General features: G+C 41.6%; 1 protein-coding gene across 1 annotated transcript in view; it reads right to left on the bottom strand.

Annotated features, from left to right (window-relative positions):
- Nucleotides 1-1,270: 1,270 nt before the first annotated feature.
- Nucleotides 1,271-21,956, bottom strand: part of LOC118782264 (F-actin-monooxygenase MICAL2-like) — a 47,567-nt gene continuing 26,881 nt past the window's right edge. The window contains exons 8-27 of the mRNA XM_036535571.1: nucleotides 21,143-21,400; nucleotides 20,022-20,137; nucleotides 19,608-19,734; nucleotides 19,107-19,197; nucleotides 17,611-17,758; nucleotides 16,461-16,660; nucleotides 15,444-15,550; nucleotides 14,837-14,908; nucleotides 14,207-14,341; nucleotides 12,627-12,746; nucleotides 12,127-12,369; nucleotides 10,670-10,777; nucleotides 9,243-9,371; nucleotides 8,872-8,934; nucleotides 8,333-8,425; nucleotides 7,450-7,557; nucleotides 6,049-6,235; nucleotides 5,765-5,838; nucleotides 4,626-4,722; nucleotides 1,271-1,407 (exon numbers count right to left, since the gene is read on the bottom strand). Of these exons, the coding sequence (XP_036391464.1) occupies nucleotides 1,346-1,407; nucleotides 4,626-4,722; nucleotides 5,765-5,838; nucleotides 6,049-6,235; nucleotides 7,450-7,557; nucleotides 8,333-8,425; nucleotides 8,872-8,934; nucleotides 9,243-9,371; nucleotides 10,670-10,777; nucleotides 12,127-12,369; nucleotides 12,627-12,746; nucleotides 14,207-14,341; nucleotides 14,837-14,908; nucleotides 15,444-15,550; nucleotides 16,461-16,660; nucleotides 17,611-17,758; nucleotides 19,107-19,197; nucleotides 19,608-19,734; nucleotides 20,022-20,137; nucleotides 21,143-21,400 (2,538 nt within the window). The 3' untranslated portion in view covers nucleotides 1,271-1,345. The remainder of the gene's footprint in view (nucleotides 1,408-4,625; nucleotides 4,723-5,764; nucleotides 5,839-6,048; nucleotides 6,236-7,449; nucleotides 7,558-8,332; nucleotides 8,426-8,871; nucleotides 8,935-9,242; nucleotides 9,372-10,669; nucleotides 10,778-12,126; nucleotides 12,370-12,626; nucleotides 12,747-14,206; nucleotides 14,342-14,836; nucleotides 14,909-15,443; nucleotides 15,551-16,460; nucleotides 16,661-17,610; nucleotides 17,759-19,106; nucleotides 19,198-19,607; nucleotides 19,735-20,021; nucleotides 20,138-21,142; nucleotides 21,401-21,956) is intronic.

The raw sequence follows: 21,956 nt of genomic DNA, 5'->3' as shown, positions 1-21,956 counted from the left end.
TAAAAAGAATGGTTTCACTTTCAGGAGGTCAGAGAGGAAATTGTGCTTTTTATATGGGAGAGCAGTAGTGTGATGTTAAGCAGGTATTACATGTTTTTATAACTTTAAACAGTGAGTTTCCAGTGAGGGAGTGAGACCTGGCTGGCTACCTCATGTGAGAGCATTATCTGGACTGAATAAACCAAAAGCATCATATGGGAGAGATGGACAGGTTTACTGGCAGTCTGCTCCATTCATTCCCCAAAAATCCCTTCTGACCCCCACCTCAGAATGATGCTGGTCTCACAGATCTCAGAGGGGCCTCAGTATGACAAACCCACTCATAACTCCAAGGTGTGACGGGGGTCAGTCAGTGCGAGGACCTCACATATCCAGTGGAAAGGGAGGTCAGTCAGTAGAGCAGCAGCTCATTCAGATCTGAATAGTAAGGAGTGGGACACTCAGGGAGAGCAAAATCCCTTGGATAGCACCTGGAGAGGAGGGAGCTGGTGAGTCTATGGAAAGTTGCAACACACCCAGAGGAGTGGGGGGGGGTGGTTTATCATTCAGGAGGGTCTAAACAGATCTGTTCCAGTAGGGCTTGAGTGTCACTCACACAGCCATGAAGAGAAGGGGACAGGGAAGTCAGTAAAAGAGTTTCCAACAGCTGTTTACAGCTGATTACGGAGACCTGGGCAGTGGTGGGTGGGTGAATGCTTGGAAGGGTTCGGGAGACTCTCCCATACCCGCGGACTCTGACAGGCCTTGTGTAGCTGCCAGTTAAAGTCACTGTGAGGTTCTCTGTGTGGTAGGGCTGAGGTACTGTAGCTTCATATGTAAGTGGCCGCTGTGCATGTACAACATGTTATGCAACACGTTTTGCTGTGTTGCGTTAGTGCAAAACCAGCAATATATGCCAACACCAAAAAGCAACAAAAGAGCTTTGTACAGGAAATTGGCATGTGGATATCTTGTACAGTGTTAGGTCTAGGCTTCACTGATTTAAGTGTTTATGTGTAAAGAAGAATTAGAATGTCACTGTTGTAAATGGCTTAGCTCACACAGAGTTCGAAAATAACAATTTACTATTAACACTCTGTGGCTGTTATATTTTTAAAGTATTTATGTGAACTTTAATCCAGCTACCTGAACCCTTATAAAGCTCTGAGATTCAGCTTAATTAAACTCATAATGAAAAGAGGAAAAACTCGTGAAAAATATTCCATAATTTATTTACATACTTTATTACAATTTAAATAGTATAAATAAAACAAAACAAGGATTCAGGTGAATTATTATAAATACAGCCTTAAACGTACAGGACAAAATTGGTAATATTTTTGTCAAATAGGTCAAATTAGCATCTTCAGAGGTGCCTGGAAGAACAAGAGACAGCTCTTGCATGGCCTTCAGGAGGATAAGTAGCTTCTGCAAGAAATTGTCGAAGGGACATACAGAGAGACACGTAACAGCACTGAGTTATTTTTTCAGATGGGACTAAAAAGCAAGCAAAGAGCTTTGGAATGTCTGTATTCAAACACACGTTAGGATTAAAAGCAAATGCCACAGCATTTCTGTTAGTAAAGCCAACGCAGAGGTATGAAGATAGATACTGCTATTGAAACAGCCTCTAGCTCAAACTTGTAGTTGCAAGCAACTGTTAAGTAGCAGTGCCCTACATGCTTTTAATATGATATTTGGGGCTGTGAGACAATGTGACGTGGTGTTAGAAAATGATTGTGCAGCATGACAAAATAAGTTGGAATGTTTAAATACACAAGACCCATGCAGCATTCTCAACATATGAAAATTAATATAAGTAAAAGCTGATGCCACCAGTGCAACATGATACACATGACCATGTGGTCATGCAGGCTGTCACCTTCCTGCAGTCATGACTCAATCAGAGCCTGCAGCACTGGAAACTTGAAATAGGCTATAAGCAAATCCAGGCAGAACAGGAGAATGGAAAATGGGAGAATGGAAAAAATGGGAAAAAGTTTAAGAAAAAGTCTGTTTTGTTAAAAGCAGATACCAAACCGTAAAGACCACAAGGGTGTAAGAACAGATGGAACCATGAAGGAGATAAACTAAAAGAGGGTAAAAAGACAAACTGTTCATATGTTATTGTTTTTTTTTCCAACTTTCAAATTTTTTTTTCCTAACTGCAGATACAAGTCATAAATGCCACTTGCATAGTGTATCATTTGCATAGAATCTTTTCATCAACTATACATGTAACAAATTTAACAAGTGTTGTCAAGAGGTAAGCAAGATATGCTTTTCGGTGAAATTACGAGATTATTTTGCCTGTCTCAGTATTTCACACTATGGAATGAAACTAAATATTGATATACAGTAAAAGTTCAAATCAGAATAACAGCCCCACCTACTGCCAAAGTCATGACATGAGGCACAAGAAAAATAAACCAGAATGCACCAAGACTGTATTATAGTATAGCAACATATGACTGCACTATGCAACTGGCAGAATACTTTGGTAGAAAATACATTTTGCATAGACTGCATGTACAATACATTTGGCACTCAGTTACAGAGGGTGGATTAGCCACATCAAGAATTCTGCTCTGCTCAGTTTTAAGAAAGTGTTTATGAAACCACTGGAAGAAATCAAACTGGCCCTTTGTAATATTTCCTCTCATTTTAGTCAGACCAGCCTTTCAGTAGAAAACTGTAAGAGCTGAAACGCATATACTCAGTTCACCCAAGGAGAACTACAGTGTATTTCAGTAAAATTGGTTATTCCAGGTGCCACATTAACATTCTTACACAGTCCTAAATGATAGTTCAAATTTGTTACAACAGAAAAGGAGAGAAAACAGAGAAATCAATTTTGTCCTGTGATGAATATCCAGTGTACAAGTAAACACAGTTCAGACTATGGACTAATGAGAAGTTTTATGACACTATTGTAACAAACATTCAACACGAACAATACCTTCTCTCTGAACCTTTGAATTCTTATGCGTCTCACTCATGCAGAGTATTAAAAATACTGACAATTTGTAACGTTGTGTGGTATGTGTATCCATAATGAAATGAAAGCTAAGAAATAAAGAAAAAGAACAGCAAAATTTCAACATTAAGTCCAATGTGAAATGAGCTATGCATAGTGTATAAGGAAAGAGAAGAAAAAAAAACATTAAAAATGTTTACATTGTACAAAAATATGCACTGGTGTGGTCACCAACAGTTTTCAGGATCTGCTCTTTGAAAAGAGTGATGATTACAAAAAATGTAAACATATGTGCCATTCAGAAACACCAATGAGAATGGCTTGTAAAACAAAACACCACAAGTAAAAACTGTTTGGCATTTCCATTGCACACAACATGAAGGCAGACAGAGCTGTGTGTGACAGGTTTGGTGTGGTTTAGTAAACTTGGGAGGTCCAGGGTCAGTGCTTCATGCTCTGCGGTCAAAACACTTCCACACTTCTCTGTCACACCCAGCATTAAGATGAAAAACAGGCAGCTCCTTTAATTAAAGTGCTTTCAGTGATTCTCTTTGGTTACTTTACAGGTTTTTTTTTTTTTGGGGGGGGGGGGGGGGGGATATCCCCAGCAAAAGCACCAGAAAAAATGGCTGAAGCATGTCAAAAGCATCTGTATGACTGCCCACCACTACAGCAAAAGTTAGGGTGACATGTTTGAATCTGACACTTTGCAGCAATTACAGCATTACAAAATGCTACAATCCACTATGTGCATAACCTTGTATGATGGTAAAACATGCACTTCTCATTTCAAGACAAACCATCAAAGTGGCCTTTTTAAGTGCTTGCAAACAAGTACTGTACTGTACAGTAAACCTAAAAGGACTAGAAGAACTTTCCTCAAAATCCTATTTGAACGGACGTTAAAGGCCTGCCAACAGTTTTATGTCTGATATAGTAATGGGTTCATAATGAAATATCTTGGTGATGCAAACATGAGCCTTTGCTGGCAAGCACCTGTGCACATGGACAACCAGTGGAAACAATGAGGCCATGTGACACAAATGTTGCACTTAGTTTGGTTCACCTCTAGCTCAGCCAAAGACTGATAGGCATGTGGGTTCCCCTTCCAGAAACTTTAATCATTCAAAGTTTTTCAGATTGCACCAATACGTGAATTTTACACCTTAGCTCCATAACATAACCTGTATCCCTTTTTCAAAAATTCTGAGAAAGTTAGTGAAAAGTATGTTTCATCCTGTCACAACTGTGGGATGAGATTCATTTCACAAACTATTGAAAAGAGAAAAATATAAAGAATTTCTTCTGACTCAACGCAACTTTATGACTTTTTTGTAACATTCTTTGTTTTGCATTGACCCAGTGACCCTTAAATGGGTTACGTGAACCTGGTGCCTAATTACTACTCACAGCTCCAGATGTTGGAGGGAGATGGGCCCAGTCTCTGTGTACATCTGGCCCAGGACCTCCTGCAGTACACAGAGCAAGGGCACACCCAGGCTCAGCAGCTCATAGAGGAAAGTGTAGTCCTCCACGTTGTCCCTCAGGTGACCTGTGACCCGCGCGATGCCATGCACGCAGCGAGACAGGCAGCCAGATAGATCACAAACCAGCCGAGTCATGTGCAGTGGCCAGCACAGGCTTTTCCTAAGGAAGGAACTCGGTATACCTGGGGGCTGGCTCCGTAGGCTGCCCGTGGTAAAGCAGGTGTCGGTGCTATCAGTAGATGGCATCCCGGTGCCCTCCAGGGGTCTAGCTTTCGTGTCCTGCCAGGTGGAAGAGTCACAGCAAAACCCACACCTAAGCTTACATGAAATATCAACGGTCACAGTCAGGGACTCATTCAGTTGGGTGTGCAGGTGACACTGGTGAGTATCTGAAGGAATTTATACCTTCGATGTAGACTACATTCACCTGTCATGACTAAATTTGATAAATTTATCTTTTATTATTGAAATTTAAATATTATATATATATATATATTATATATATATATATATATATATATATATACACACACACACACACACACACACACACACACACACACATATATGCATATACACACATACATATACACACAGTCACCACTTAATTAGGTACACCTCTCTAATACTGGGTAGGACGCCCCTTTGCCCCCAGAACAGCCTGAATTCTTTGTGGCATGGATTCAACAAGGTGCTGGAAACATTCCTTAGAGATTCTGCTCCATGCTGACATGATGGCATCACACAGTTGCTGCAGATTTATCGGCTGCACGTTCATGCTGTGAATGTCCCGTTTCACCACATCCCAAAGGTGCTCTATTGGATTGAGATCTGGTGACTGTGGAGGCCATTGGAGTACACTGAACTCATTGTCATGTTCATGTGTGCTTTGTGGCATGGCGTGTTATCCTGCTGGAAGTAGCCATTAGAAGATGGGTACTCTACAGACACTTGTGTGTGAAAATCCTAGGAGATCAGCAGTTTCTGAGATACTCAAGCCACCCCATCTGGCACCAACAATCATCCCACGGTCAAAGTCACTTAAATCAGATTTCCTACCCATTCTGATGTTTGGTCTGAACAGCAACTGAACCTCTTGACTACATCTTTGTGATTTTATGCATTGAGTTGCTGACAGATGACTGGCTAATTAAATATTTGCATCAATGAGCAGGTGTACCAGTGTACCTAATAAAGTGGTCACTGAGTGTATACATACATACATACATATATCTAAATCTTAAATATTTATATTTTGTAAATGATTACTAATCATTTATTTTATTAGAGTAATATGATCAAGATCATAATGGGTCTTTACCTTTTGTGGTTCAACAGTCCGAGTGTTCATTCTAGACTTCCTTTGCGCAAAATGAACAGTACAGTAGAACTTGCCTAAGCAGTCACATTAAAGACATCAGTTAGATTAAGTACACATCTGTTGATCTGTATCATTCAAAATCTGTGACAAATGCAAGAAATCAGGTGAAAAACAATAACTACAATGGTCAATCCACACTTTTTACCAAGGGATATATTCATAGGAACTACAGTTATTTGCCATCTGCTATTGAAGGTGGACACGTTTGTGTGGCTATGGCATACCGTGCTCGGGGTCAAAGGTGTATCTACCCAGGCTCAATAGGGTGCTGCAGGTGTGACAACGAAAACACTCCCTGTGGAAGAATCGTCCTTCAGCGCTGAGCCGCTCCATAACGTACACACGCTTTTTGCAGAAGTGACATATGTCACTGCCACCAAAGTTCTGAGGAAGCTGCTTCAACATGGGAACCTGGGGGGATTAATAAGACTCTGGTGAACATCACAGTCCAATGTTTTCAATACTGCCACCATTACTATCTCAGTGAGAAGTAGATTAGTCACACATTATGTTCATTTGACCTGAAAATGTAAGTAAGCAGATGGGTTTGGCTTTCAAATACACTCAGATCAGCAGAATCAAGGGCAGTAATGTCGATCTCACAATGGCACCATGAAATGCCCTTGATCAACACACCAGGGCACACATTCTGATATGAACTATACGACCACTTCTTCCACAACAGAATACAATTCAGCAATAAGAGCAGTATGAATAGTTTCATTAGCGATTTTTGATGGTCGAAAGCCATTCAGAAATGACTGGAGCTATTGGCTTTATCAGAGACATTTGCCACTTCCTTGTGAAATGCCCCTATCCAGGATGACTTACACAATGCCATTTTTACAATATATATTTGCTAGATGTTGACACAGCAGAGAAAATGCAAAAAGTGTCCCACCCTGGGTTCACACAACCGTTTGGAGTCCAGCACTACTACTGCATGCTACTCATTATGTCCTTCCTCATGTGCTGGGAGGCACATATAGCAGAATACCATATTCTGAATTTCATGACTGTGGAACTCTTACTCAAAATTACCAATATGAATAACAAGCTTCTGAATGATACACTAACATTAAGATATAATGTTTTAGCCATATCCAAACAGTTCTGATGGTGTCAGTACTGTACAAGATGTATACTAGACAAGAGATTGAGCATTTGCCCCTACGTGGAGGGGACTTCTCCTGCAGAAAGACAAATACCACCTACATGACAACATTGAGGTCACCAGGCTCATGCCCCAGGACTACTCAGCATGCAGGGGCATTGTTTGTCGCTACAAGCAGTGTCACACTAAAATTCTTCCCCATGGGTCATGTTCTTTTTCACAGTCCTTTTTCATAGCTCAAAATAGAACAAAACATTGCTCTGGGCTTGGTCATGAGTAAGTCTTGTAATTGCTTGGTTGTAAATTGAAAACAGATGCCTGCCCTTGATTTGAAATCACATGACAATACAGACTGATACACAATGATATAGTTATACCACTGTATAACCACTGGTATAGTTTGAGGCATTTGAGCATAATTTTCACATGGAGATTTAGTATAGAACAAACATGAAAACTGATGAGTGCTCTCATCAAGCAATTTCATCCATGTTCAAACAGGGCTGCTTACCGAGGAGGCAGGCGAAAAAGCAGCTTTGGGCCTGTGATCGTTTTCATAAAGGGTGACTATTGTTTCAGCCATTGTGCCAATGACCAAGGACACCTTCCCCACAGTCCTCTGCCAGCCAACGGCAGAATCAGGGAGAGAAGGAAGAGGAGGAGAGAGTGAGAGGAGGGGAGAAAACAGTGCAAGGCTCAAGAAGAAAGCCAAGCTACAGCAAGCAAGGTTCAGGTGCACCAGTGTAAAGAAAGGGGAGCGTTCCACAGTGGAACATGCAAAGGCGGTGCAGGACGCCTCCACATCTGCGGTGACTCGTTTAATGCTTAGCACTGCTTTCTTCTTCCCTGTGTTTGTGAAGCCATCAGGACTCTAGAAAGTCTGTTTCCTTTGGTGACCACTCATAATGATTCGCTTCTCTCCCTTTTTGAAGTAAGTGCTTCTCAAAATAAATGAAAAGGGTGGGAGCACCCTACCAAAACAAACACGGTCTGTGTTCAAACATCTGGTCACGAAAGAAAGGGGGCACAGGAATGCTCTCTCATAACACTGCCATTAGAGGGACAGTCTGCACCATCAAGCTCCTATTGCAAGCTCCTCTGGCCCAGCACTGATCCCCCATCCACTGACAGCCGTTAAGAAGAAGAGGCACAGTCTGTCCCACAAAGTGCAAAAGCATAAGTAAACAATTGGTGTTATTCAGAATGGCGTGCTGGCAGTGCAAGGAGGGCTCTGCTTGGCCAAAAATAACATCTGCCTCTTGCATGCAAGATGAGCTTCGATTTTTTGATCAAGGTGGATTGTTCTGAATGGCCATGCTTATTAAAGGAGTAAAAAAGCTTGAAGGTATAGCCTGGGCGTCACATGCAGCTATGTTTCACCAGTAACATAGTACCTGTTTGGAGGAGTTTAAGGACTGAGCTGGGTTGGACTCAGATCTGTTGGTCTGTGTTTTAAAGAGCAGATATGATGTGGCAATGCCATTGCACTACAACCAGAAAATGTACTGTCAATATAACTGAGAAATTAAACACTGCCTCTTATTAGATTTGTTTATAATATAAATATTTTCTATATAACTAACACTCAACTCTTCTTCTTTATGGATTATACAACTGATTTAGAGCAGTGACACCAAAACAGCCAAACACATAAGCTATTATAACAAACTTTTGATTTTTTATTATTTTTATTATTAAAATATAAAAGGTTAAAGATAATTTGGATACAGATTATCCAGTATTTAACAGTTGACTCAAACCCCATTTCAGCTGATGTGAGGAGTGTTCCATTTAATGTACACCCATAATGTACATCACAGCATGTGTAATTACAACACACCATTTGCAGGATATTTTAGTAACAGTGTGCTGTATATAGAGAGAACAATTTATAAATAGTGGTGGGTTGGGCAAGTGTGGAGGAGTCACTCACCACATGTGCCTCACTCAACTGCTCACTGGATTCGCCTTTCTTAGTAGGGTGCATATCTAGCTCCTTAGATTCAGTTCATTGCATTTGTGTTTTAATAAATGGTGGGGGAAAAATGAGGACACAGAGGTAAAAGGTTAGTAAAAAAAATGCTAATGAAAAATGACAAGATGCAATTAAATCAAAGCATGATTCTCTGGATGGCATATGGCCATCCATCCATATGGCATTTGTTCTTGTACTAATGGCATGAACACATTAGTGTTCATGCCAGTTGATTAGACGTTGTTGCAACATAGTTTTAAGGACAGATGAAAGACAAAACAGGAAAAGACACACAGATAACAGGGCCTGGTATTTTTTTTTTTTTTTACCTGCTGTTGGCATGAAGGAGATGAAGCGGAGTCATGAGAAGTGAAATGGAAAATAGAGGATTCTGGGGGAAGGCAGGCTGGGGTGATTTTGGGCCTGGTGGTGGGGAGCCTGGGGGCAGGCAAGCCTGTCTGTATGGAGCAGATGTATGTTGGCAGTGCGTCAGGAATTTCCCAATGAGAGAGCGGGCCGTGTGCCGAAATGTGAGCATTAGCCACCAACAAGTACACCATTGATCTGTGCTGAGCAGCTCTCCACTTTGATGAAGACCGAGGCATTCACTGATTAGTATCATCACAGACAATTCATTATGTAGTTAGAGAGGGCCCAAGTGAGCACTGAAGGCAGGAAAGTGCTTACTTAGTGAAATGGGACGTGACTGGCAGATGCAATCCTAATTAGTTTCAGTTTTGTTTGAAAGAAGACAGTGTGCCAAATATCCTTCAACAAATTGGCCCAAGTTGTTAAGCATAACAGTTGTGTAATGGTTTAGCATTATGGTTGTGGTCATTTGTGAAATGAGTGAATACAAGAGAAAAGCACAATGAATTACTCCCAGCTCAAGAAAATCAGGGACAAACAAATTTTTCTAGCTGACACCTGGCTGGACAGCTATTGCTCTTGGAATGCAATGGAGGCTTCCATCAGCAAACTTGACATACTATGGCCAAATCAGAACTGTTTATTTATCAAGCAACCATTCTCTCACACTACCCATGAAGCCTGGAAACACAAGCACACATGGAATTACAGCATTTTTTCAATATGGGGTCGTTTTTCAGGAAACCTTCAGTCTTGGACTGCTGATAAAATCCAAACAGTTGTTTTCATATGAGCTCCAAATCATAACCTGAGTCCTACTCTCCAGTGGAAAACCTGTAGTCCCGGAACATTCAGAAAGCATGCTTTTGTTCTCTCCACATTTTGCCTCTGTGAGAACTGGACTAATGGAACAAGGAAAAATAATTATTTTCATTGAAAAATTTTAAACTTTCCATTTTAAACTGGCTGTAGTGCTTAACAAGGCATGACATCGTGAAATGCCCCTTTGCTGTGATGACGCACTCACATTTGTTAACTCTATTAAATGAGACCAGCAACTTCAAAAAAAAAAAACCTGAACACTATGCCCATCCCGTTAAGGCCTTATAAGCAATTCATTGAAGAGGGGGTTGAAAAAATAGCTGTGGGTGTGATGGGTAGGGCCAGTGACACATATATAAAAGCTAACACACTGCATTCTCACAAGATCTAAGGAAGATTGGGACAATGTTATGAAATTGCTCCAATGGCACTGCAATGTTAAGACAATGATGTGGGTTAGCTGGGCTGATTCTTGCTGGTGGTTATTGACCACAGCATGCAGGGCAGGTGCTAAGTATGTCCAATCATGCTCCACCCATGGAGGGTGGGGGGGTCAGATAGTCACCTGGGGAGACTCAGCCTTGTGCCCTGAGAAGAGTGAGCACAGGTGGACCGCCTTCTCCTTTATACTCTTTTTGTGAAACTCTCTAGCATTTTGGGTCTGAGCTTTCTTCTGCAAAATGGCAAAGGGAAGAGAAGCAGGCTTTATAGGCAACATTTGAAGAAAGATCAGCCTCACCTTGGAAAGGTCCACTGCCAAGCCCATAATTTTAAACACAGATGCTATTAGGCAATTTATTGACTATTAAATCAGAGCTTTATTTTTCCCAGAAACACTGCTGTTTTTGTTTTGACTGGGGTTTTTTTGTTAGTGCAAAGGCACTGCCAGCTTTGTGTGCTGAGGAACAATTCTCTTGCTGTGTTTTATTAATCCTGTTTCACACGCTGGGAGAGCTGACTGGGGCAGTGTGTGACACAGTCCTGAGGGGAGAGAATGGGTCTAGTGCATTGTGGGATGGAGGGAGGCAACAGCTTAGGGGCCGTTTAGAGATGGAACTATAGCTGGGGTTGTGATGCAGGTTTACTTATCTCTTCTGACTGCAATTTCTCTGTGCTCTCCCTCTCCCACACCATCTCCTCTTTTGCAAAAATTCAAAAGCATATTTATTAGTAAAGGAAGTAGCAATGTTTACAAAATGTAAACAATTGTGAAAAAGCACTTTTTGTAAATTGATCTGGATGAGAGAAAAGGTGAAAATGTAACAATCAAGAAAATCACCGTAAGTATATTATGTAATACAGCTGTACATATTGTGGATTACATCAATGTATGCTAACACTAAATAGTCAAGACAATGTGTTATAAATAGGCTTGGTAGAATTCCAAATTCTGTTTTCTTTTCATCTTCAAATGTTTATCAACACAGAAGGGATGATCAGAAGGGATAAGGATGTTTGGAGGGAAACATTCTGAAAATTCACTAAGCACCCACCCCACTTTTAATCGTAAAAATTTGAAATCAAACCAAGCAGGTAGACTGATAGAGAACCAAAATTTTTTTGTTTTGCACCTAAATGTGAAACTGAGCTGCAAGGAACTGAATATACAGCAATAGCAATGTAATGCTATGTGAACAGTCCTAAAACATCACTGGTTTTCTATGGTTACTGTTCAACTGTTAAAGGTAAATTTGCTGAAAACGCCATTTTTTATTGTTACCAGTGTAAACAAAATGCTGCTATTCACCACTTAATACTATTTATAATGTCACTTTTTACCTGATATTTCACATATACAATAGGTCATGTTCAGTAGATATTCTGATTAGCTCTAAAACCATATTATAACTAATATTTAATGGTAATGTGCTACTAATGAACTGGCAGGGAGAGGGTAGAAGAGAGATGTGGGAGATAGAGACAGAAAGAGAAATACAAACAAAGGAAGAGACTGAGAGGGAGAGAGATGGGAAAGGAGACTGAGAAGAAGGGATCTGGCGGGGGGGAATGGGGGGCCGTCACCTGGCTGATCTTCTCCTCCAGCCGTTGGAGACGCTGGAGCATTCCTGACACAGCCAGGAAGGTGGATCGGCAGGAAGCCGGGGAGTCTGGGTAATCTGGGTTGGGTGTGCTCTCCGATGACAGTGACGGCGGTGGTGCGCGTGTTTGATCAGCCTGTTTGGGTTTCCTGGGAATGTGCTGTGGGCTGGCCAGGGGCGGAACAGCGAGCCCCACTGCATATTTCATGCTGTCGGATGACTGAAACTGGAAACACACAGCATATGTGAGGGAGCTGCGGCCTCTGTTCAGCCTGAGATGAAGGGGGACTGTGAATGCAGCCCAGCAGGAGCTTCTGTGAATGTGATTTATGAGTGCTTTTTATGATGCGTATCTATTTGGAATTTGCTGGGGCTTTTCCTTACACTTTGACAGGCTGAAGGAGCTATATGCACATATATCACTCTGGGCATGCAATGCCTGATTTGCATGTGCTGACCACAGGTGCTGTGGTCTGCCCATACCTGCCATTTGGGTGGAGGGGGGGGAGGGGCTTGAGCCTTGGGCTGAGCGAATCGCGGGTTCTCGGCCATGTCGAGAGAGGGTGGTCTTGGCGGCTTAGCAAGATTGATGTCAGGCTCAGACTTTGGGGTTTTTGAGCAGTCAGGCAGACAGAAAAGGAAGAATAGAGTTCACAGGAAGTGAGGAAGAAGAAATTCACGTGCACCAAACTGACACATGAGAACACAGGACTGGTGCCCATCATTTTAGGATGGCTGTATGTGTAACAAATGAGCAGACAATCACTTCAGGAAACTCTTCACTGTGTACACGGTCCATTTGCTATGGATGCTATACTGTCGCATGAGAAGACCATACAATTAGTTTTTGCATACCTGACAATTGCCCGATAATCACTGTGGATCAGATATATTTAACAATACTCCTCAATGAACCATCCTCAAAAAACAGTGTAACATATTGATGTCACCCTTATCATTATAAAGTCTTAATGATCAGGATACATTTATAAGTTACAGATTAACACCCCTTCCACTCAAATAAAAGAGAGTAAAAGGTGGCAAGCTATATAAAAAAAATCATGGTAAAAGTGACAATCAAAGCATGCCTTGGGGAATCAGACAGCACGGAATGATGCATTTTCAGATACTGCACGTGGGTATGTGCTGCAGTGCTGTTGCAAAAGGTCCTCCCATGGTCTCTTAAGGCTCTTTTGGAGGGCCAAAATTCCCAACCCCATAGGACAGCAGGGAGTAGGGAAAAAGACTCAGGGATTTGCTGGAACTTATGCCCACATGCCTAGATCACAAAGAGAGGCATTCAGTGAGGATTATGGCCCTTGCAATGATGGGAGATTGTATTTGAGGGTATTTGTTCTTGCAATGACACTGAAAGCAGGGCCCGAGAATTAATGCCCATTCCTCTTTACCTTTTTCATGGTAAATTATACCATGCTAATAAATAGCATAGTAATTTCAGCTGTATTCTGTGATCAAAACCATCTATTCAAATTAAAGTCCACTACAGCACTGAAAGGAATTAAGTTCAGAATTAAGTTGGGGTCAATTCCATTTAAATTCAGGGAATTAACCGAAATGTTTTCTGAGAAATACTGTAATATATCACTGTGACAAGTAAATACAGACGCTGCTAAAGTAGTTTCATGACATTCTGACATCTGATCAATACCGAGGTGATACTGTTAGTGGGAAATATACAGATTCTCCAGAACTACCTGGGTATGACAACAGAACACAAATTCTCCTGTTCTAAGAACAACTAAGATCCCATCAAGAACATGGATGTATTGGCCAAAAACCTTGGAGAAAAACTGAAAAACTTGAGAACGCCAATGTCACCAACCTTTAACAGGAAAAAAAAAAAATCTAAACCGAAAATCTAAAAATAACATCACTTATCAATTATCAACTTATCACTACAGAGGCTTGCTAGGCATGGGGACATCCCCAATGCCACACTGACCATCCTTAACACAGAAACACCTCGATCACCATGGAGATCACCCTCACCATGGGAGCACCCTCTTGAGCATCTAGAAGGGTTGGCAGCCAGAGATTCTGACCTGTCTGTGAATGCTGTTGGGGTCGTTCTTCTCAATTTTGGCCAGCAGTTGGGTTACCATGGACCTGACTTTGTTTTCCTTCTGTTCTCCGCCTTCACCCACAGAGGGAGCACTCTGACTGGAGAGGTTGGTTGCCTGTCAGGGTAACAGACCAATCAGAGGAATAAGGAATACGCATACAGGAGAGACTGTGCACTGCCAGCTTTGAACAAAGTAAAACAGAGTAGGACATTGATCCCCCTCTGCATTAGTGCTCTTTAATCTACTAACAAACTGATCCTGCCTAAATGGATTCACTTAGTGTCTTTGAATGAACATTGCATACTTTGATGGTACATACACATTTCCAGGGAAACTTCACAGGTGCTGGGTAAAAAGATCCAACCCAAGAATGAAATGATAAATACCTGCAGTTTGACTGAAAGTGTTTCATGGACAAAAGAAAATATCTAACAACAGAGGACAAACCAACACATTAAACAGTGCACAGATACTCAATTTCACATGTTGAATATATCATCGTCTGATATCATGTGCCTTTCAAACCCTGATCTGATACTTAGACTATTATTTAAATCATGGTATACAAGTTGTACAAGTGTTGTACAAGTATGTTTGAAGGTGACTAACCTCTTCTAAATAACTGCCGCCCTTTCGTCTTTTTTTGTTTGCGGAGTCATTGTCCTCTAGCTTCTTGTCGTCCTGAAAGGAAAAAGTCTTCCAGTATAAATGAATATTTCAATCGCTGCTTATTTTAGCAGCTTCTATCATTTGAGCCAGTCATCTTTACAGAGAGCTGTCTCCAGCTGGAATATTCATTTGCTTTGTTTTTAAAGGATCTTGTGCATCTTTGCACAGACAAGCCTATTGTTCTGGGGCACCAAGTGTTTCATTTAGTCAAAACTACTCAGTGCCTGCCTGGACTGCTCTCCGGCATTGAATTACACTTGAGCAACATCAAACACATCCTGGACACACTTTGTGTTTTCCTTCATTGTTGCCATCTCTGGTGTTAACACAACTCATGGTTTATTGCACTATCACATATCATAAATCCAAATTTCAAAACCATGAAGTACTGGGGTAATTTTCTCATTGCTTTCATCTAACACGAACATGCCTCTGCATTGTTCTGAAGACCTATGTTTTATTGAGCTCTCTTGTTTAAAAAGGGGGCTTTGTTTCAGTAGGTCCCATTTAAAACCTGCAGTGAGAGGCTGGCGAAGGTGGACGTCACCTTAGGTATCCGTTTTCGCGGCTGCCTTAGGTTCATCAAGCTGTAAACAGAGTTGGCCGGCTTTGATGAACAGTCCTCATTGTTTTCATCAGTCTCTACTCTGGGACCTGTAATAAGGCAAATTAAAGCAATAGCCTGTATGTGTTTAAACTGAACCAAGAAGGAAAAAATATCATATCAAGAGCAGTTCATGTTGAGATCAAACTGTTATTCTAGAGAAAAAAACAATGTTTCTTGAATACCTTTTTTGGAAGCACATACGTACTAATCATAAGGGCACATAATCAAGTCACAGCAATATATCATTTAAGTCACATTTGCAACACATTATGCAAGAAGAGTGTTAATCTACTGGAAGAATGTTAAAAATATCAGTCCATCAGTATGGATGACTATATTCACTCCTGTGACAAATATTTTACGCAATGTTATGCATTTCTGATATTTCACTGTAGCTGGTGTGGTAAGCAACCTGCGCTCAGAAAAATATGCATTCTTCCAATTCCAGTCTCTGCAACTGAGAGGATTGTGTAACATTAAATTCTTTCACAGAAAAGCCAGAGGAACATCAGTTACTAAGGTTTCTGACACCAGAGAGCCCAGAAACTGAAACAAAGGTAAAGGGACATTCCACGCAAGAAACATAATGCACTGATATTTGAGGCAGCATGCCTGAGAGTTAAGCTTCAATGTTTCTACTTTCCAGAATACTAATGTTGTCCTTTTCCAGGCTTCGTGAGCCCAAAAATTGATAGGTCATTTTAATACCATTGATGTTTCTGAACCAAAAAAGCTTGCTCTTCACAACAAAACATCATGACAGGTTAAAATCTGCAAGTCACATGCCAAAAGGCTCCATGGAGGATTAAATGACAGTGACAGGGTACCATACTGCTTATATAACTGCCAACATGCAACCATGTCCCACTACAGACTATTCAGTGTGTAACAGGTACTGAATACGAACAGGACGTGAGGTCTGATACATGGGTGCAACCACAGGCAGAGCTGGCTTACCTCTGACAGGTATTGGTGTGCCCCGGAACATCTCATAGAACTTGGAGAGGTACATGACCATGCTCAGCTTGTCTGGCTCCTGGTTGGTTGCCATCTCTTTCCCTGTTGTCACAGGTGAGATGCCAAACTCGTGCTCAGCAATATCGAAGGCCAACTGGTTGTTCTTCGCCGAGTCTTCCTCATTTAGCGAGTCAAAGTCACTGGTGGCCACAGAGAAAGGGTAGAGAATTCAGACAGAGGCTGGTACAGGCCAGAAACAAGAAATCAGTGCTGAAGAAAAGTTTTTATTCATCAAACAGGTGCCAGCACCACTTTTTCCAATTCATTTAATCTGTTAAAGGAATGTATTAATGCTCTCCATTATTATTCCACTAATAACACCAATTAATTTCATTATGAAGAGGAACAATAGCACAAGGTAATATCCAAACTCTGTTGCCCCTTTACACTTGACTCATTCAGAATATACCAGCACTTGAACAGGCAACTCTGTGCCATTTTATCTCATCTCCCTGTGAAATCTTAAGTAATGTGCAAGAGGTTGCAGGTGAGGTCACTGCCATGTTCACAAGCAACCTTCCCTTTCCCTCCAATTGCTTTCACACAAAGGCAGCTTGCATAGATGACATTCATGAAATCATAACAGATCAAATACCCACATAACATTTTCGAAGGCAATCACTCATCTTCATTAATTATAGATGTTAAAAATTTTAGAGGCTTTATACAAGATCAAGTTAAAGCCTTCATGCACTATGCATGAAAGACAAAGCAATTTAAAGTGCTACCATATCAAGTGACTGATTTTTCTCATGTTCTTTCTCACAGACAAAGTGGCTTATGAGGACACAGTGTGTGTGTGTCTTGGTATATATCGTGTGTTCTGATAAATACAATAGTTGTCATGTGTGTGATGTGTGTTAGTACAACCTCTGAGAGGTAGTTTTGTGTTGTGATATGTACTGTATCACCTCTCACTCACATGCAGTGCAAACTGTGACACATGCACTCTCACATGAGGTGCATCCTGAAGCAGATATATGTTGTGATATTTGCACTGTTAGTTACACTATATGCAGTGCGCTATGAAGATTCTGTGTATGTTGTGATGTTGGCACTGTGAGTTATGGTACATTGAGCCATGTCTTACATGAGATCAGCCCTGAAGCGGTGAATGAGAGCACACAGTGCAAGGCCACTCTTCCAGGAGGTGGTGAGGTCTAACACGTTTACGTTCTTGTAGCCTTCCGTCTGCTTCTGGCACCAGGTCAACAGCCGGCTAGGTCGTACATCTGACTCTGTGGGAACAGACCCAAAAAGATGACGTGATGGTGACAGCAGCATTAACATCACTCAATGGCACACAAGTCACAACACACAGAGCTACAAGTTATTATGAAATGAGGTCAATGGCAGAGACTATAACTTGAAAAGTAACCCCATGAAGCAACTGAAGTGAATGAGAGATAAAGAACTGGGCACAAAAACTGAGTACGCTTTTGTCAGGGCCTGTCTGATCCGGCAACATCCAATGTGGCCAATATTATTATTTGTAGAAGGTGTGCCAAGTCATTGTTCATTGATCCAGCGGTGAGGTTTTGGGGCCAAATCCACAATGACACCCAGTATAGTAATACATGGATAATGTTTCAGATTGCCAAGAAACCTTACCTGATGCACCAAACGCTCTGGTGCCACAAAGTACAGCTTATGTGAAGATGCCAGGTAGAAGTGGAAAAGGAAACAAAATCTCACAACTTCATAAAATACTACATTTGGTAAAGCAGGGGGCTTGATAGTTTGGATTTCATGATACTCTTCACCAGGATACAAATGTTTCCCTTTTTTCCTTTTTAAGTTCAAAGAACAATTCCATTGAGGCTCTCCAACCAGCATAAGAAATGTGAGAGAACAACAGTATTTTCCCCATGGGTCCTGGACATGACACAGAATACTGAAAACACGTGATCAGCAATGCGTGATATGATTAAGTACAAACAGCATTTTATCCACTATCATTAAAGGGTTTCTCTCCACATTAATGTACAATTGCCATTGCCTCAAACAACATTAAATGGAAGAGTACAGAAGAAATGCCCAGCGGTTATTCTGCTATACCCCTGGGACATCCATAGCAGGTCATTTAACTAAGGTCTCCTATGGTTATTAATCCACTTTGCAAAACAAACGTCAACTCCCTGCGTGGCCACAAATGCTGAACTTCCAAAGGAAAACAAGTTGGCCTCTTGTATTAGTGAGTCGTAAAGTCTCTCTCACTTAATGGTAAACCCCTCTCATTAGTTTGAGAGTGGTCCTCAGGGAACAGGGGTGGGGGAGTGGCTAGAGATGGAATTCAGTGCCCTGACCCCTGGTTGCCTGATAGAAAGAATGGTTCTCTGGCTCATAGAGAGATGTAGTTTAATTTTGACAGGCTCATATCAGTTGCTGCACTGATGATTGCACCTTGTCAGCAAATTAAATGCATACATTTTGTATTTTCAGGAATTCATGTGTGCAGAATTTGCAGGTGAGGTGCTGGGCATGTTTAACGCAAGCCTCAGCATGCAAAAAGAGAGCTCGGGTAAGGGGGGGGGGGGGGGGGGTTGCAGTGTACACACATACTAAACCCCTGCTGCACTGACTCACCCTGTCGGGAGAGATTAACTGGTTTGCGCATTGAGCTGGCTCGCACTAGTGAGCATGGCGACATCTCCCCATTGATGAACAGGTGGCTCACCTGAGAGAAGAGAAAGGAGAAGATGTAGGAGAGACAGAGAGGAAGAGATGCAGAAGAGAGAGGACAAACTCAGGGTTGTCAGGGCACATATACTGTATACAGTAGCCATATGCTGTACAGTTGAGAACTGTTGTAACAGTAACTACAATGAGATTTGAGAACCCACTCTCTTCCTTTACCTCTACTTTTGGAATCAATCAAGCGTCAGCACTAGGATGATGATGAATGAGGAGCCAGTATACATAAAGAGAAGCTAAATTCACTGCTATGTCTAGTAAATAAGTGGTACTGTGTCCTGTACAACTTGTGATGTGAACCAATCTTACACTGACAAAAGGATGTTTACATAAGCATTCATGAATAGAATGCTTTTGCTGTCTGGCCCACTAGCTCCTTGTTTGAAGTCTCACCTGATGTGGCCTGACACAGTTAGAGTTGAGGTTGGGGTACCGGGTGGCTGGGTTAATGGTGTACTGTTCAAAGTTCTTGCTGATGTTTTCAGGGGTTGTCTGGGGCAAAAGTCTGTAAATGCTTTCCCTAGAAACAGATGAGACAACAAACTGTGAATATGACTAACTAAAAAATCTAAATAAATGCTACTATACAATGAACTACTATATTACTAATACTAACACTACTACTAAACAAATGAACTGCAGATAGAAATCACCATCTGCTACTCAAAGATAAATTGAAAACAAGATAAATGAGCTGGATCCATAGACAAGCCCATGAATTTTGCTTTTCCTATTGAATGATTTGTCTGCATGCACAGGTGACGCGGCCTAATTGTCATGGCCATGCCATCACACACTGATACTAACCTCTCTGCTAGTATCTCAAGGGGTGCTCTGCCCTGTGCCCAACTCCTCACCATCCATGCTGTGTCGAAGGCTGCCAAGAACCCACGTGCACACCCAGTGCCCATGGGCCAGAAGGGCTGTAGAGAGACAGACAACAACATGTGAGGACCTGCCCCACAACAACCACATGCACTGATTTGATCCAAACTGACCACAACAACTGACCTGACCCACACCAACTGACCTGACCCAGACTGACTACGTCCACTGACCTGACTCCAAATGATTATACCCAGTGAGTTCAACCCTAATGAAAATTCTAACACACTGTGTGTTTAATGTAAAGGAAATGTTTGACCACCCAAAGCAGGTGTCCATCAGGGAAGGGAAACTCTACATTGTCTACATCATCACTGTCATTTTTACAGACATTTTAATTATTTGCGCAAACTTTATAGGATACAGGTTTGCTGCCATAATCTTATCACAAAGGGAAGCTGCCATCAGACAAAAATGTCAGGATTCCCCCCTTAAACAAGTTGCAACAAGTCAAGCATTCAGCTTTACATATAGTTGTGGACTCTCTTTAGCATACATTCCACATATCTAAGTGTACAGGGTTTGTGTCTGGCAGTTGAAAGGCATTTAAGCTTAGATCTTAGGTTATACAAAAGAGCCTTCTGAACAAAGTTTATAGTGCTGTTTTAATCTGAGCAACACGGGTGGCATTCTGGGTTGGTGCTGGGGTTCATCCAGGGGCTTCTTTGGAATCATTATAATGTGGACAGTATGAGCATAACATTACTTACTGAATTCCCTTCTTAAGCACTGTTGCATACAGACTGTAAAACAAGCCAACATGAAGACACAACGGATCTGCAAAGACGTCAGGTGACACTTCTTTGAAAAGCGCACAGGGATATATTACCAATGCAGTGGGAGATAAGCAATCTCCGGCTGTGGCTTATCTCAAATTTCACATAATGCTGAAGCATGTGCAGGCAATACATAAAAAGCCTCTTAACTGAGGCCTAGAAAGTCAGCAATGTTCAGTGAGTGAACATTGAGACAGTACACAGATGTCTTGCTCAAACAGTACTGGGTCCCACTCAACCTAGAGCAGAGTCCCAACAAGCCCTCACCTCCAGCAGGCTGTCTCCCACAAGTGCCACCAGGAGCTGGTGGCCAACGCTCTCCCGCACCAGCGCCGCATTCTCTGAGGCATACATGCAGGTAAAGTCAAACATTGCCACATCTGGCTGTCCGTTGTGGTTCATGGCGAAGTCCAGAGATGGCAGCTGGTAGTTTGTACCAAAGTCAGCCGCCTCACGTGCATAGGACAGCAGGGCCTCCTGGTTGACATTCTGACAGCTCAGGAGCATCTCTGTGTCATTGTAGTCCTGCAGTGCATCATAAGACGACACAGTATTACAATACATTACATTATACTTGGATAGCAGATGTTCTTATCAAGAGCAACTTACATACAGTTGTGCTCAAAAGTTTGCATACCCTGAAAGAAATTGTTAAACATTGGCATTTATTTGGAAAATATGACTGATAATGCAAAAGAATTTTTTCTTATTTAAGAATAGTGGTCATGTGAAGTCATTTATTATCACATAGTTGTTTGACACCATTTTAAATCATAATGATAACTGAAATCACCCAAACAGCCCTGATCAAAAGTTCACATATCCTTGAATGTTTGGCCACATTATAAACACACAGGTTGACACACACACACACACACAGGTTTAAATGGCTATTAAAGGGAGGTTCCCACACTTGTGACTTGTGATTGACTATGCACAGACACTAATTACAATTACAGTGAGTTTCTCAGCTCATGAGGTGATGCACTGACATGGCTGGATACTGCACCATGGGGAAGACAAAAGAACTGCCAATGCACCTGTGTACTAAGGTAGTTGAACTTTATAAAGCAGGAAAAGG

Source organism: Megalops cyprinoides, chromosome 8, assembly GCF_013368585.1.
Source record: "Megalops cyprinoides isolate fMegCyp1 chromosome 8, fMegCyp1.pri, whole genome shotgun sequence".
NCBI classification, from domain to species: domain Eukaryota; kingdom Metazoa; phylum Chordata; class Actinopteri; order Elopiformes; family Megalopidae; genus Megalops; species Megalops cyprinoides.
This window is presented reverse-complemented; position numbering and strand designations above follow the sequence as displayed.